The 17,038-nt window shown below is 45.1% G+C and overlaps 1 protein-coding gene across 1 annotated transcript; it reads right to left on the bottom strand.

The window, feature by feature from the left end:
• Nucleotides 1-160: 160 nt before the first annotated feature.
• On the bottom strand, nucleotides 161-12,959 carry LOC142204809 (indolethylamine N-methyltransferase-like). Its single transcript, XM_075276132.1, has 4 exons — nucleotides 10,616-12,959; nucleotides 7,717-8,077; nucleotides 5,679-5,886; nucleotides 161-1,694 (listed from the first exon to the last, which is right to left on the bottom strand). Exons 2-4 carry the CDS (start codon nucleotides 7,865-7,867, stop codon nucleotides 1,268-1,270), a joined length of 786 nt encoding a protein of 261 aa, XP_075132233.1. The 5' UTR covers nucleotides 7,868-8,077; nucleotides 10,616-12,959; the 3' UTR covers nucleotides 161-1,267.
• Between the last annotated feature and the right edge of the window lie 4,079 nt (nucleotides 12,960-17,038).

Below are 17,038 nucleotides of genomic sequence, written 5' to 3'. Positions count from 1 at the left end.
ACCGATACTCTGGTGGGCCAATCCAAGCCTTGTTGGAAGTAACTTTATTCACTTTATTTCACTTATAAATGTTTGTGTATCGAGTGTAATATCTACTGTCTAAAGAAATAACACTTGACCATGAGAGAATTTTGCAAACATTGCTTCATTGCCATTGTATTGTTGAAACATATGTGAATAAAAATCAATTCTCTGCATAAAGTGAGACAACTCCTGCATTGCAATAATGATCTGCAAGTCTTACGAACAGCAGAAGTTCTGCTGCTGCTCAGTCATCTCCTTCCTATTTGTTTTTGAGGAATTGCAAGAAACCTCTGCAGACTTTCAGTGAAAAGCACTGTGGGAAAAACCGCCATGCATTACCGCCACGGTTTATTCCCACAGCGCTTTTCTGCTGCAGCCCGCTATGCGGGTTCTAAGCCTAAAAAGGTAAAAACAAATCCAAATCTGTTCTGCCATTCAAAAGATATAAGCTGTTTACTATTGATACAAATTAAGGTCTATTAGTCAAGTGGGCGGTTACAATGGGATTTCTCTGGGGGTGTGGTCATTGGGCGCTGTAAATCAGCACAGCAACTCAGTCACAGACATATGAAGGTCTCAGCGGTCAGAGCCCTACGATCATAATGTAAGGGCATATCCTGGTGATATGTACAGCAACAAGTGTCATACAGCCAGGGGTGAACCTAGGGTTTCTGCCGCATGAGGCGGACGTCAGAAAGCCGCCCCCCCCCCCAGGAGGGGGCAGGGTCGAGCAGAGGGGGCGAGGCTGAGCGGAGCGAGCGTCGTTAGCAGGCAGAGAGCAGGCAGGGAGAGGACCTGCTCTCTGCCTGAGTGTGAGGGGCGGCCGCTGGAGCAGTGCTGCGTCCACAAGGCCGCCCCAATCCACCGCTCAGTGACGGTGACACTAAGCCAGTCCTTGGACAGCTTGTCCTGGACTGGCTTAGGTCAGCAAAAATGCCGCCCTCCTCCGGGGCCCCGGCATAGCGCCGCCTGAAGTGGTCGCTTCAGGTTGCCTCATGGGAGGTGCGGCGCTGCATACAGCTATGGCAATGGGATCCCTCTCAGGAGACCACAGCGACAAATAAATGCAGTACATAGGAAACCCACAAGTGCAGAGAAAGCTTTGGCCTAGTGATATGTCTATACTTTGTAAGCTAGGAATACCCTGATAAAAATTGCTATCTAAATAAAACTAAAAAAATTGAGATAATTTGCAGATATTTGAGCAATTTATCACCAAATAATAATTCAGGGTTTTTGCATATTATACTTCCCTAATTTTCAGGGCACAAGCAAAATAAACTTGATCATATTTGGCTATGCCGGAGGTAACCTTACTATCAATTTTCTCAAGACTTTCTATAATGAAACCTGCCTCTGTCAGAGTCTTCCTCAAAAAGTCTTCATCAAAGGTCAAAAAATGAAACTTGTCTCCTCCAATGGTAAAACGCTTGGCATTGAATAGCCCAACTAACAAGAGACGACCCCCTACACGTAATAAGGATGAGATCTTTTTAAGGTTCTCATAAAAAGTCTCTTTGTCTTTGCTGACATTCTGCAGTAAGTAGAAGGTTGTCAGGCAGTCGGCCTTCGGGAGGACAAATGGGCTGGTTGGGTTTTCTTTCTTCATGTCACACCTCATTATATACTTAATGTTTTTCTTTAGAGATTCTTCTTCTTTTATCTTATTCCTCGAAAAAAAAGAGAAATGGAACAAATAAAACTAAAGGGTAATTCTATGAAAGAAAAAAATGCAATGATCGATCCAATCTGTACATGCAAGACACGTATTCAGGTCTCCAGGTTCTTTTTGTAGGCTATTAGAAGAAGCTGGAGATTGGATATGTGACTAACCCACTAGGCTCCATAAATATATGTACATACTAACCCCTAGGTTACTGTAGATCAAAGGGGCTATTGTTTCTTCTTCTACTAACCCCCAAACTACCCTAGACCATTGGTTCTCAAGGCATGGTATGCATATCCCTGGGGGTACATGTAAGTATGCCCAGGTTATGCACGGCGAGAGCCCCTAAAGGTAGTTTGTCAGGTTCGTCACTCACAAACTACAATTATATTCTGGGGTTTCTCTTCAGACCCCAAAGTATAATAAGTAGAGGCAATCAAAGTAAGAGCTTCACACAAAATGATGTTGGATGAATCACCAGCAGTGCTTTAATAGTAGAGTGCAGATTACATATAAAACGTTTTTCGGTCTCATCCGACCTTCATCAGACTCTACACAAAATGAAAATAACCATATGAAAAAACAATGCAACAATATACCACAGTGAGACATCATTATATACATATATACAAAGAACATAGCCACACATGTAGAATGGCAGGGTAGCGGCTAGCAAGGTGTTCCTAAAGTAAGCAAATATCTGGATGTAATCAAAGTCAAGGAGAACAAAATAGCAGAACTATGTCCAAAATAGTATAAATGACAGTATAATCACCTGCACAATGGAAGATGCCAGAGATGGAATAGGGCACAGAAGTGCCTGTGTATAAGCAAGGCAGGAGTGGTCTGTAGTGGAATGAATAAAATAATCCTGTAAGTAGCCGGTATATCATGAGCTGTGCGTGTTATGGCTCGTAGTCTAGGGGTCCTTACCTCCACCGATGGCCTGTCCAGTTGTCATCCTACTGCTACTAAAAAGTCCTTACCCAAGTCCCAGTTCCTACGTGTGAAAAGAATTGTCCAAGACACTGAAATCAGGGAAACCAGATACAGAGATATGGAGGCCAAGTTTAAAGCAAGGGGCTACCCTCAAAATATCCTTGATAAGGCCCTGAGGGAAACAAGGCAGGACAGGGTTGTTAGTCCCATCACTGATGAATCTAATAATAAACGGATCACCTTCGTTCATTCATTCCACCCCTTCTCATATAAGGTGCATAGTATTATTCGGCGACATTGGCCCCTACTGGCCCGTGCCTACCCAGACATACCGGAATTCACTCTTCCATTTCGCCCCTGCTATAAACGCCCACGTAATCTCCGGGATAGATTGGTTAGGGCTGACTTGGGCTCCAACATTAGGATACCACGTCAGTCATTCCTTAACACCCCTCGCATGGGGACTTTCCCGTGCCTGTCCTGCCACCAGTGCTCTAACATCATCAAGGGGGACAAGGTGTACCACCCCCAAACTGGACAGACCATTGCAATCAAGGAGTATTTCTCCTGCAATTCTAATTACGTGGTCTACCTGATTAAATGTCCTTGCGGGCTCGCATACGTTGGGGAGACCACCCAACGTGTGCGAGACCGCATTAAGCAGCATAAATCTAATATTCGCTGTAAAAACTTGCTGCTTCCCATTCCAGCCCATTTCGAGAGGGCCGGTCATAATGTATCGCAATTGAAATTCCAGGTCCTTGAACATGTACCCATGCCGAGAAGGGGAGGTAATAGGGTCTCGATCCTTAAGAAAAGAGAGGCCTATTGGATCCATCGTTTACAAACCATGCAACCTAGAGGTCTCAACCGAGAGTATGAGATCCAGGCCTTTATATAAATGTGTATTTATTATGTATTCACTGTTCAGTAACTATGCCCTTGTACTTTATACTCATTATTTCTTCTTTTCTTTTCTTTTACAGGCTCGCTAGGACCACCCTCCACTGACCCCCAGGCCCGCCACCATATCCTTTTGGTACATCTATTTTTATTTTTTATTTTTATTTTTTATTTTTTATTCTTTATTTATTTTTTATTTTTTATCTCCATTTTTTCCATTTTTTCTTTCATTATGTATGATTATTATTCAATTTCATTATTTCTTATTTTCACTCCGGACCCTCAGGTGCAATTATTTATTATTCTTTTCATTTTTTCGTTTTCATTTTTTATTTATTTTTTATTTTTATTATCTTTTTTCTGCCTTAATTATCCCCCTTTTCTATATTTTTTATTTTCCTTCTTACTTAGTCATCACTAGAGACATCCTTTACCTTACATTGCATCCTTTTTTGTATTTTATTGGCACCTGTGTACGTCCAGCATCTGTATGGTTAACCGTGACACAGGGACGACACTAGGCTGCAACATTATATGCTGACCGTGTTCTGTATGACGCGCGAACGGATGTTCGCGCATGCGCATTTTCTATACCCGGCCGTCTATGTTACTGGCTAATATCGCGCGAACTTACAAGTTCGCGCATGCGCATTTGCTTTTTCTCGCTTCGCGGGCTTTTCTGAGGGCACGGACCATGTCTGTGGTCCGGCGCCTCTTTAAAACAACGCACACTTCCCGGAATGGCAGCGCTCATCCCTGTGCCGGCTAGGCCATTCACCTGGCGCATTCTCTCTTTTTTGTGCTACGACCGGACGGTCATTGCGGGCCTGGACAGGCCATCGGTGGAGGTAAGGACCCCTAGACTACGAGCCATAACACGCACAGCTCATGATATACCGGCTACTTACAGGATTATTTTATTCATTCCACTACAGACCACTCCTGCCTTGCTTATACACAGGCACTTCTGTGCCCTATTCCATCTCTGGCATCTTCCATTGTGCAGGTGATTATACTGTCATTTATACTATTTTGGACATAGTTCTGCTATTTTGTTCTCCTTGACTTTGATTACATCCAGATATTTGCTTACTTTAGGAACACCTTGCTAGCCGCTACCCTGCCATTCTACATATGGTTATTTTCATTTTGTGTAGAGTCTGATGAAGGTCGGATGAGACCGAAAAACGTTTTATATGTAATCTGCACTCTACTATTAAAGCACTGCTGGTGATTCATCCAACATCATTTTGTGTGAAGCTCTTACTTTGATTTTGAATACGGGTTGGGACCCTTGCTTCAGCCAGCACTACTGCATCCCTTGACGTAATAAGTAGAGGCAATGTTACTTACCTCTCTTGGGCCCCTCTGTCCTGCAGAGAAGATGTGAAGGACCATTGAGGCCTCAGCGGTCATGTGGTGTAATGACACTGTGACATATGCATTATTGCGCTACGTGACCGATGAGGTTGGTGTCAACTCTAAAGGAAGCAAGAACCCAAAAACAGCTGCTTACAGATGGGGTCAATCTTATTTGGTGGAATCTCTGCTTTGAATATGGATACAGTCCTATGAAAAAGTTTGGGCACCCCTATTAATCTTAATTATTTTAGTTCTAAATATTTTGGTCTTGTTTTAGATTGATACTTAAATACTATTAGGTTGGTTGCTGGTTTCCTAATTCTGCAAGGACAAGGATTGCACTCAAAGAAATGACACTCTGCACTCAAGTCAGGGTGGACACAACTTCCCCTTTATTTACTACAAACTTCATCTTATATAGCATCTTAAGGAGGAGTTGACATATACTGTATATGTCAACTCCTCCATAAGGGCGTCCTCTGCGATGTCTTCTTCCGGCGATTGTGTCTTCAGGATCTAAATCCCACGCATGCGCAGTCAGCTCTGCCATCGGGTTTCGGGCAGAGCCAACTGCGCATGTCTTTGCGGCCATTTTCTTGTGGCCATTTACACAAGCGTACTGTGTAGGCTGCACTGATAATACAAGGTTGGCATCATCAGTGCAGTTTCTGTATTGTAGCAAAGCTGACACTGGCAGGTACCTGAGCGTCACCAAATAGTGAGCCGCACCTCACCAACCAATGAGCCTTACCTCTGGTGTAATGGTTACGTTACTTCACCATACCTGTCATCTTCCAGCTTTGTAAAATACTCTGAGAGATGGGACCAGTCAAAAGACTCCTCTTCTCCATTCTGCCATTTCTCCACTTCTACAATGCAAAAATAATTTGGCTTGAGAAGTATTATGTCACTGAAATGGTCGCTGAGTGCCAGCAGGGGGAATATTATAGGTCCAGTCGAAAAATCAATCAATGTAGTTCCGGAAATTTTCCCTGTTGAAATAAAAAACAAAAGACGTCATGTGTCTACTCTGGCTTTAAAGGGGGACGTTCCATGACAAGGTTTACTGTCACAATGTCCCAAACTACTATTAACAATCATCACTTAGCAGGGCTGCTTTAACACTTTAGTGGGGCCAGTGCAAAGGTTGCATAAGTGGGCCCCTCCATCACCACCACTAAGACATACCTGACCCGCACAAATTATATTGCATCATCAGTGGCCCCCACATAATAGTGGTCCTCACACAGTATAATGCCTCCTTATTGGTCCCATACAATACTACAGTATTGCATCAATGGCAGATACCCTATGTAACTATTGAACGCCCGCGACAGGCACACTTCAGCAGTTACATTACTATGACCTCAGTAGGCTCCCGGGTTGCCATTGTTACCCATGCCAATATTTATCCTCATGATAACTGTCTCGTAGCAAATGACTAACACACACGAATGGTGAATGCTCTGGATTTCCTCTGAACCAATAATAAGTACAGCTCATCCTGAAAAAAACAAGCCCCACTTAAATCTATGAATGGTGAGATAGACTATCGCTGTTAGAAGACGGTGATTCAAAAACAATTGATATTAAAAATAATAAGATTTTTTATTGTATTATATTAGCTAATAAGTTAATAGGCATCCCAAAACAAAGCCATTGAAAAATACACTTTGCATCATAAAAAATAGGGGCTCAGTCTGTTACATTGACAGAAGGCAACGATTAAAAACATACATAAATTCTGATCACTGACACTGGTGCTAGTTTATTATGTTTTTTGCACAGTAAGGCTGGGGCCCCACGTTGCAGAAACGCAGTTTTTTTTGTTGCAGATTTTGCTGCGTTTTTTTTGAGCAAAATCGTTTTTTGAGCGCCGTATACGCTCCCATTGATTTCAATAGGAGCCTGGGTCGTAAACGCCGCGTTATTTTGCGGCCGTGATTTTGTCAAAATCACGGCCGCAAAATAATGCGGTGTATACGAGACTAACTCCCATTGAAATCAATGGGAGCGTATACGGCGCTCAAAATCTCACACGGCGTATACGTGCCAGGTCACACGGCACGTTATTCCGTGTGAATGCACCCTAAGATTTATTATTACTATATTCCTCCACCCGGGCCTTTGTCATAAAGTTGCCCCAAAGTTTTTAGTGTGTTTTTTTTAAAATTCATGGATAGGGTTCAGTGATTGGGATTGGAAAAGATCGGATTCTGATCGGCGATCGAGTAAATTTCACAGAATTCCGATCTTTTCCAGCGGGATCGAGGTTGGAGGTTATCTCAAGATCGGCTCAACCCTCAAAGTGACTTTATTCATAGAGAAGCATTGACTAGGGTTGAGTGATCAGGATTGGAAAAAATCAGATTCCGATCGGTGATCGAGCAAATTTCATGATCGGGATCGGCTGGAAAATGATCGGAAATCGGTTTTTAAAATCGATCCTGAAATCTCAAGATCGGCTCAACCCTATCCATGGACCATGACCATGGATGCTCATTAAAGTTTATTGATCCGTGAAAAAACAGACAGTACACAGGCGGCATCTGTGTATTGTCCATTTTTCATATACCCAGAGATATTGTAAAATCAAAAAATTTATGTAAAAAAGATTTTTTTCATGGACGTTTTTCATCAGATAGAATGAATCCAGGAATTGAGGAGGATTGTGTGTTGTCCGAGACATCACATGAGGATGAGATCTACACTACAAACTGCGGTACGCTAGCTACAAGTGCACTGTGTGATGTGAGTTAAGGGTAACCAATGGCCCTACACATATATGGAACAGCACAATGATGGTGATGTATAGTACTTACCTTCTGCCACCAGTAGCTGAAGTGTTCTCATAGGAAATAGAGTCATTTCTTCATATAATGTTTCATCACACCCAGGGTGACAATAAGTAGTAAGTAGTTCCTTAGGATCAAACTCATCTAAATCATAGTGGTTGTAGGAGACGGGATCCATCCTGTATCTTCTCAAAGTTCTTCTGATGAAGTGACTCAAAAATCCAACTGATAAACCAAATCCTAAAGCGTCTCAAGTGTCTGGAGTCATGGGATGTTATTTGCAGGATCTGCATTGCAAATAATTTTTGTTGATTCACTTAGTATTTTATTGTCTTGGAGCCACCTGATGTCTTCTAAGCTCCCTATTGCTCCAGGGGTGTTCCAAAGTCTAAACAAAACAACAGGAGGTAAAACATAATGTGATAGAAAACACCGAATTATCCTCTTAAAACCCACTGCCTCTCCAGTGCCAATGGTCCCATGTCCCCCCGTTCCCTCAGTGGCCTTTACTGACGTGTACCAGCCCCTTCATTTCGGGGGATCATCTAGACAGGAAGACAAGTAGTTGCCACATGACTAAGCCATCTAATGGGAACATATATAGCAAGGTGTCCAGTCACTGGTGGAGAGGTCTCTTCAACCCCTTCCAAGTCAACTCAACAACTGGGGAAGATGGAAGATTCCATTCCATGGATTTTGAAGATTGAAGATCTGGGGGAGATAGAACATTCCATGGAGATGGAATATTTGCAGGTTCTTTTTGCAGAAGTGCCGTAGTCCAAAAGCATTGCTGGCCTAGGTGGTGTTAATTCTGGTAGACACGTCTACTGTGCCTGTATGGGTTAGCAATGGATATAGAGAACCAGTGCTGAGTGTAATACTGAGATGGATTGTTGGGGCTGTGATCTATTACTACTCTGAACGCTTGATGTAGTATCGGTGGCCTGGGAAATAGCGGACTATTTCAGAAAATATTTAATAAAATATATGAACTAAGTCATCCATCTGCGTGGAGCCCTACAACTGAGCACACAGGGATTTGTTGGAAGAATATGCGGACTCGGGAGTAGCGTCCTGGAGAGTCAGGGCTTAGTTGGGGCAGGCTTGTCATGTGGTAGACAATGGTGGGTTTAATGTGCACTTAGTGTCATGTGTTGTCAATCCATTTTTTCTATTGTTTGTACTACACTCTTATGGCGGTGTCATGGTTGTAGGACTTGCCAACTACATAGTAGAGTTCTAGCACCCAGGGGTAGTCTAGTCACTGTCACCTTCCCATACTTAGGGATGCAATGTCATGTCACCTATGAAATGGAGTCCTGGGATCATGTGCTTGTCCTGAGACTGAAGAAAGACCAGGTGAAGCAGGAGCTACAGTGTATGGAAAAAGTCGGCCCTAGAAGCTGAAAAAGTTCTGGAATTGCACCACATGAACAGAAACTTGGACTGTTGGCAACCTGGAGGACATGGTGGACCTGGTGGAAAACACCAACGATACAAGAGAACCTGATGTGACTACAAAGTGTGATGGTGCAGCACATGAAAACTGTATTTTGTGTGACATTAAAGGGACACTGCTTGCAGCACAGCAAATGGGTGCAACCAAGTTTTGCCCGTTTGAGGAGACATTGCACCGTCCTCTTTCCAAAAAAACACACCAGGCTGGATGAGCCAGCAGCAAATACACAATTAAAGTGACAGCGTAACAACGCACAATGTAATATATCATCACCACATTCATCAACATACACTTCATGTATATATATATTGAATCGAATGGAGTAGTAGAGGAGAAGCAGAAGAACTTCTTCTGGGGAAGGTCCTTGGATGACATTAACCATTGTAGATCTTTGAGGAAGAGAATTGATGTTCAGAATTGAGCTGAGAATGAAGGGTATGTAGAGGAGAGCCATATTGGGGGAGGGTGGGGATCAATTTCAAGCCAGCCTACTATATATCAAGCGTCAAGAAAGAAGGGCTTTATCAGGATGCAGGACAGTGACCATTACTGCTTAGAGAGAGGTTGTACGGTTAGACACTGTCACCACTATGTTGCATTGTAGGTACCGTGCATTTTACTTTGTACTCTTTCCTTTGCAATGCCATTCAGTTTTGAGGCCATCCGCTTATCCAGGCTCATATAAGGGGGGGGGGGGGACACACATATCTTCTCCTGGCCATGGCAGTGTCAGACTGAGGTGCCTATACAGCTACATGCACATATTACCTGACAGTCCTTCACACATTCCTAAAATGCAAAATAAATGTGTTTTTCAATACTATCTTGCTCGCTAGTCCTTGCCTGATTGTTTCAGTCCTAGAGTTAGAGGTCTGCTGTTTGGCTCCTGCCTTGAACTAGGACCCAATTAGTTTCATGAGCCAGGGATATGCACCCACTTAGCAGTAGGCTTTAGGCTGTGGCAAGACGCTGCATGATGATTGGGGCCCCTACAGTTTGATTGAGAAGATGGGGCCCAGGGTACTGGTTGATCTGACTCTGCATCTAGATGCTATCTCAGCCACAAATAAATCTACCCAATATATTATACTGACACATATAATGTAGCCTGGTGGAGGTGAGTCGCCCCAGCTCGGCCTATGTAGATTCACGGTGCGAGCAGGCCCGACACCGGGGGCGGCAGCGCCTTGAAAAAGGGGAGTTTTAAGCAAAAATGGATTAAAGAAAAATAAAGAAAAATAAAAGTTTGTCGTGACGCCAGTTGGGGTTTCGGCTTGAGGTGAAGCCGGGCACTGTAGATAGGGCCTCAGGGAATAGGTGGTGATGCAGTGCCAGATGTTATACCCTCCCCAACCAGGGCAGGTCCCAGGGCCAGATGATATAGGTGAGAAAGGGATGATTTCCAGGAGGAGTAACAGAGGATTGATTAAAGAATACAGTCCAGACAGGGGTTAACCAAACACTTACAGTTTACTTCTGTAGTCAGCAGGAGATAACAGATGTTACAGGAGGATTCACCTTGCTCCAGTATAGTGAGATGCCAGTCCTCCCTATTACCACCAGTATGATTCAGCCTTCCATTGCTGCTCACACTCTCTAATAGATTTCCTCTGGTCCTGGGTTCCAGGAGCTCAGAAATTAAGTACAACTGGGTAGATCCCCCTTCTGGACAGCAGGTAACGCGAGTTCTTTGGGATGCTGGATACACTCACCCCAACTCTGTATGTTACTGAGCCTCCAGGAATCTTGTATTCACTAGGCCTCAGTCCAGTGAATCTCTCAATGTTCTTAGTGTTTCTCACACTAGTTAGGAATTGATGGTCCTATAACTGCAGCTCCGTGCCTGTGAGGTCTCATCTCACCTCTGCAGGTCTCCGGCCTCCTGTGCTATCACACCATGAGGCTGCAGCATACCCTGCACCTCAACACACCTGCTCCTCTCTCCTACACACTCCTGCACCCTCTGAACTGGAACTGAAAAAGAGAGAGACCCTCTTCCAGTCTGTAGCTCCACCCCTTTTCTTAAAGAGATAATGGCTGTGGAACTTTGTGTATGCTAACAGGTTGACTGGATCTCACTATACCTTCACAGTACACAGTATAGATCACATAAGATGACATTTGTAGTGACCCACTCTGTGGGGCGCTACATTCCCCCCTTGTTAAAAGTAGCACGTCTCGGGCTACCCTTCCGATGAACTAAGAAGAGGGTTGGTAGACGGTAACATGAACATCATACTGTTTGAAGGACATTACATACAAGTGTAAACTTCATATGTAAGTAAATTCCCTAAGGAGAAAAGTGCAACTTATTTAAGACCATTTTAAACTGTCACAAAAATGTTCAAGGAAACACAATTTCTGTAACAGTCTCTGGTTGTGTATTCCTTACAACCCAGCAACATTCACGGTTGCTTTCCTTGCGGATTACAGCCCCAAACCGCTTAGTCCACCTCCTTAACTCCGAGTGCAGCTGCGGAGTATTTTGGAACATTCAAAATTCTTCACTGCACAGGCTGTTTTGATGGCTCCTATCCGACAGGCCGCCATATTTGAAACATCCCCCAACCCCCGGGAGCGTTGGTGCACCTGCATAAATTGCATTCCATGCACTTGAAGAGGTTGGTAGGCAAATGCAAGTTTTAAAAGTTTCAATACCACAAGAAAGTTATTGTGGTAGGAACCCTGAAAAACTAAACATGTTAAACACTGGCACAGTTCCTTTAGTCCATTCTCTCTTGGTAATGCCATGCTCAGGAGAGTAAGTATTAATGCACAGTTCATATTTCTGACTCACCCATTAGTGCAATCCGTTAGGGAGCCGGCACTGCAATTAAACCTTTAACGTTGCATAAACTGAATTCAACATATACAAATACACCACAACTATCTGTAAACATATTGGGTTAGTATGCCTCTACTTATTGTCCCTGTAACGTATGGGGAGTTGTCCCTGTGTATTGCGCTGAGATCTACGCAGAAATGGGATTCCTGGCAGTCTTCTCCTACTCACTGGAGTCATCAGTGGAACGGTAGGCATACTTTCACTAGCAATCGGGCTTACTGGAATTTGCTCTGGTACATCATCCACTTGTTTAATAGCCCACAAGGCCTCTTGCAGATTGAGGGCAAAATCTCTCACAGTATCCTGCGGTTTTTGCCTACAGCTGAAAAACCGCATTTTTATCTCTGCTGTGGTGCGGGTGTCAAAGGTGATCCTGAGTTTGGTAAAAATGTCCTTTACAGATCTTTTATCACTCAATGGCCAGGATTTCACTTCCCTTTGTGCTGCACCACCAAGTTGACTTATTAATATTCCAACCTTTTGCTCCTCTGTCATAGGGTAAAGGTCAAACAGGCTACTCAGCTTTTCTTTAAAGTCTCTGAGGCTATGGGTCTCGCCTGTATACTGGGGCAGCCAGGATGCACCTGGAATGTACGGCATTGTTAAGGGTAATATAGGTGCCATAGTTACTTGGTTGTGACCACGGTTAGAGTCTATGGGGGAATCAGAGGGGCCTGGGGATGAAGATGAGGATCCACTTACTTGATACATCACCCCCCCCCTTGTTAACCCCAGCAAGGCCACACTCACCGCACTTGATACTGTGAAGCGTTGATCCGGATGGATGGATGGATGGATTGATGCTGGTCTGGCTGCTACAGAGACTTCTACAGTTGGCAGGGGTAGACTGCAATTGGGGATGATGCAATCTGTATCTTTCACTGCTTCTTGCACAGGCATGTCACATGTTCTGCACTCAGTGTGGCTTGCAAGAAAGAGACACCAACCCTGCAGCTCAATGTAACTTGAATCATGCAACTGCTGTTCATTGCTATTTTGGAAAGCAGGGAAAATTTTGAAAAATGCAACAGTCTTTTTGAACAAAAATAAAAGTTTTGCGCACTTTCGCTATCCTGTTCGTGACGCCAAAAAGGTGAGTCGCCCCGGCTCGGCCTATGTAGATTCACGGTGCGAGCAGGCCCGACACCGGGGGCGGCAGCGCCTTGAAAAAGGGGAGCTTTAAGCAAAAATGGATGAAAGAAAAATAAAGAAAAATAAAAGTTTGTCGTGACGCCAGTTGGGGTTTCGGCTTGAGGTGAAGCCGGGCACTGTAGATAGGGCCTCTGGGAATAGGTGGTGATGCAGTGCCAGATGTTATACCCTCCCCAACCGGGGCAGGTCCCAGGGCCAGATGATATAGGTGAGGAAGGGATGATTTCCAGGAGGAGTAACAGAGGATCGATGAAAGAATACAGTCCAGACAGGGGTTAACCAAACACTTACAGTTTACTTCTGTAGTCAGCAGGAGATAACAGATGTTACAGATGTCACCTTGCTCCAGTATAGTGAGATGCCAGTCCTCCTTTTTACCACCAGTATGATTCAGCCTTCCATTGCTGCCCAAATTCTCTAATAGATTTCCTCTGGTCCTGGGTTCCAGGAGCTCAGAAATTAAGTACAACTGGGTAGATCCCCCTTCTGGACAGCAGGTAACGCGAGTTCTTTGGGATGCTGGATGCAGACACTCACCCCAACTCTGTATGTTACTGAGCCTCCAGGAATCTTGCAATCACTAGGCCTCAGTCCAGTGAGTCTCTCAATGTTCTTAGTGTTTCTCACACTAGTTAGGAATTGATGGTCCTATAACTGCAGCTCCGTCCCTGTGAGGTCTCATCTCACCTCTGCAGGTCTCCGGCCTCCTGTGCTGTTCTATCACACCATGAGGCTGCAGCACACACTGCACCTCAACACACCTGCTCCTCTCTCCTACACACTCCTGCACCCTCTGAACTGGAACTGAAAAAGAGAGAGACCCTCTTCCAGTCTGTAGCTCCACCCCTTTTCTTAAAGAGATAATGGCTGTGGAACTTTGTGTATGCTGACAGGTTGACTGGATCTCACTATACCTTCACAGTACACAGTATAGATCACATAAGATGACATTTGTAGTGACCCACTCTGTGGGGCGCTACAGAGGCGCTATATAATGCAGTATGAATGGTCTGTACCATTAACACGTGGGCCAGTCCAAGCCTGGGCACAAGTAGAAAGTGTTTCTGTTGTCTGTTTCATTAGTATTCACCGACACAGACATGCAGTGCATAGCAATGAAGAGGACCAAGGCTTCCAGTTACTGAAATCATTACATTATTAATATCATTACATTTTCCTTACTGTGGAGCAGAATACTGTAATGTGGGAACTGGTGAGACTAGTAGACTATGTGGGGCCACTGTGGAGAATCATACTGTGGAGGGGGGCTCTTGGGAGCATAATATACTGTGTAGAGTCACTGTGGAGCATTATACTATGGGGGCGACTGGGGAGCATACTACATTGTGTAGGGTCACTGTGGAGCATTATACTATGGGGGCCTCTGGGGAGCATATTATACTGTGTTGTGACACTGTGAAGCATTGTATTGTAGGTGGCTTTGGGGAGCATATTATACTGTGGAGCATTATACTGTGTGGGGCCGCTGGGCGTGGCTTTGGGGAGCATATTATACTGTATGCAGTCAATGTGGTGCAGTATGCTATATTTGGTCAATGTGAAGCTCTGTACTGTGGGTGAGCTCTTGGGATCATGTTATACTGTGTGCGGTCACATTATAATGTGGTGAGGTTCTGGAGAGCATACTATATGTGTAGGGCCACTGTGGGGTATTATATTGTGATACTGTGTGGGGCGCATATTATACTGTGTGGGGCTACTGTGGAGCATTATACTGTGATGGGGGCTCTGAAGAGCATAGTATACTCTGTGGGGGCACATAGGAGGGCTGGGCTGGAGCTTGTAGAGCTTGACTGCTATCAGCTCTCCAACCATTAAATTGACGGACATAGTTTGTATACAGAATAGAAGTTTTATGCAGATGGCAGCAGCGGACTGGTATTATAAAGATGAGGATGTACTCTCCAGTCTTATAACACAAGTAATGCAACTATATCTTTAAGTGTTGGGTACCTGTTAAAGTAGATGGACTAGTCATTTATTTGAGTTTGTCATATGTACTTGCCTAGTAAATATATTGTATGTGTGATCTTGTACTTTTGCCTTGCAGGTTATGTCATGATAGGCCATGATACCCTACAGCTGCATTGTCTGTGTGCCAAGAAAACAGTCTTCTTGGCTGTCAGCCATAGCTGAGGGAGCGATGGATAATAAGTAGACCCTGCAAGAACTTTGTCCTACAGGATTAAGATTTGCATGGTGATAGTCATGTGTTGAGCCATCAGCAATGAAGAGGGGAACATGTGTAAACGTTGTGCACTGCTTATCGGAGCTACTATTAGGCCAGGGACCTAGTCCACCTGTTGAAAATGTGATGTCCAAGAGTCTGAAAATTCCTTTTATGCAGAGTTGGATCAATTGGGGTTGGCATCATGCACCCGCAGGTGTAACTTGACAGAGTATAGAAGGTGCAGTCATACCTGAGCCCAGGAGCCTTATGGAATTATAATGTGTGCAGTACTATAGACAATCCATTATAATTGGGGGCTTATTACATATTTCACATCGGGGTCCAGGGGCGGATCCAGGGCCGGGCGAGCCGGGCAACCGCCCGGGGCCCCGCGGCCCGGCCCTAACAAAATGGTCCCGGTCAGCTCGGCATAGTCGGGCAAGTGCCGGGGCCCACAGAGCCTCTGGGGGCCCCCCGGCACTTGCCTGTCACGATTTCAGCTCATCGGCGTCCGTCCGCCGATGAGCTGAATACATACGCGATTAAAGCAGGAGCTGTGAGATCAGCTCCTGCTTTAAAGCTCCGGCCCGGCTTGCGTGTGTAGGCGCGATGACGTCATCACATCACGCTTACACACGCAAGCCAGGCCGCAGCTAAGCAGGAGCTGAGGTCACAGCTCCTGCATCGCGTATGTGACTGGAGAGAGGAGAGAGGAGCGTCGGGGGAACGATGGAAGGTGAGCGATAGAAGGTGAGTGTAAGTGTTTGTTTTGTATTAAATATTAAGGTGGAACATAATGAAGGGGGCCCATGAAACTGGGGGGCAAATGAAGGGGAGGGGGGGAACGGCATGACACTGGGGAAGATGAAGGGGGTGGGGAGAGAACGGCATGAAACCGGGGACAGAGATGGAGGGGGCCCAATGAAACTGGGGGGCAAATGAAGGGGAGGGGGGGAACGGCATGACACTGGGGCAGAGACGGGGGACATTAAACTGTGATCAGATAAAGGGGGAGAACGTGATGAAACTGGGGACAGAGATGGAGGGGGGGACATGAAACTGGGGGCAGAGGAAGTGTGTATATGAAACTGGGGGAGAGATGGAGGGGGCATATAATTTACGGGTGACTGTAGGAGGATTATACTGTGTGGGAGCACATGATAAATGAATGAGAATGGGTGGAATCAACATAAAAGTGGGTGGAGCCAAATTTGCCGCGGCGCGCAGAGCCCCTCTTTCTACTCTTTAAAAATTGGGAGGTATGGTGTTGGTGACGCCACACTCCTGCATGACGTCACTCGCTTCATCTGTGACGCACAGTGTCTCGACTCCCCCGCCTCCTTTACAAGGGGGCCCACTGAGGCTCTGTCGCCCAAGGGCCCATAAAAACCTGGAGCCAGCCCTGGGTCATCATGTCCCGATTTCCGAGTTTCCTACGGACGCCGATGAGCTGAATACATAGGCGTTTAAAGCAGGAGGTGTCACAGCTCAGCTCCTGTTTTAACGCTGAGCTCCGGCATTTGTAGTCGCGATGTGATGACGTCACATCGCGCCTACAATATGTGTATGAGGGAGAGAGCTGCGAAGGAAGGTGAGTGTGTGTGAGAACAGTATGACGCTGGGGCAGATGAACGGAGGGAGAACGGCATGACACTGGGGCAGATAGAGGAGGGGAGAACAGCATGACACTGAGGCAGATGAA

The sequence above is a fragment of the Leptodactylus fuscus genome, chromosome 5 (genome assembly GCF_031893055.1).
Source record: "Leptodactylus fuscus isolate aLepFus1 chromosome 5, aLepFus1.hap2, whole genome shotgun sequence".
NCBI classification, from domain to species: domain Eukaryota; kingdom Metazoa; phylum Chordata; class Amphibia; order Anura; family Leptodactylidae; genus Leptodactylus; species Leptodactylus fuscus.
Note: the sequence above shows the minus strand (reverse complement) of the source record. Positions and strands in the feature narration are given on the sequence as shown.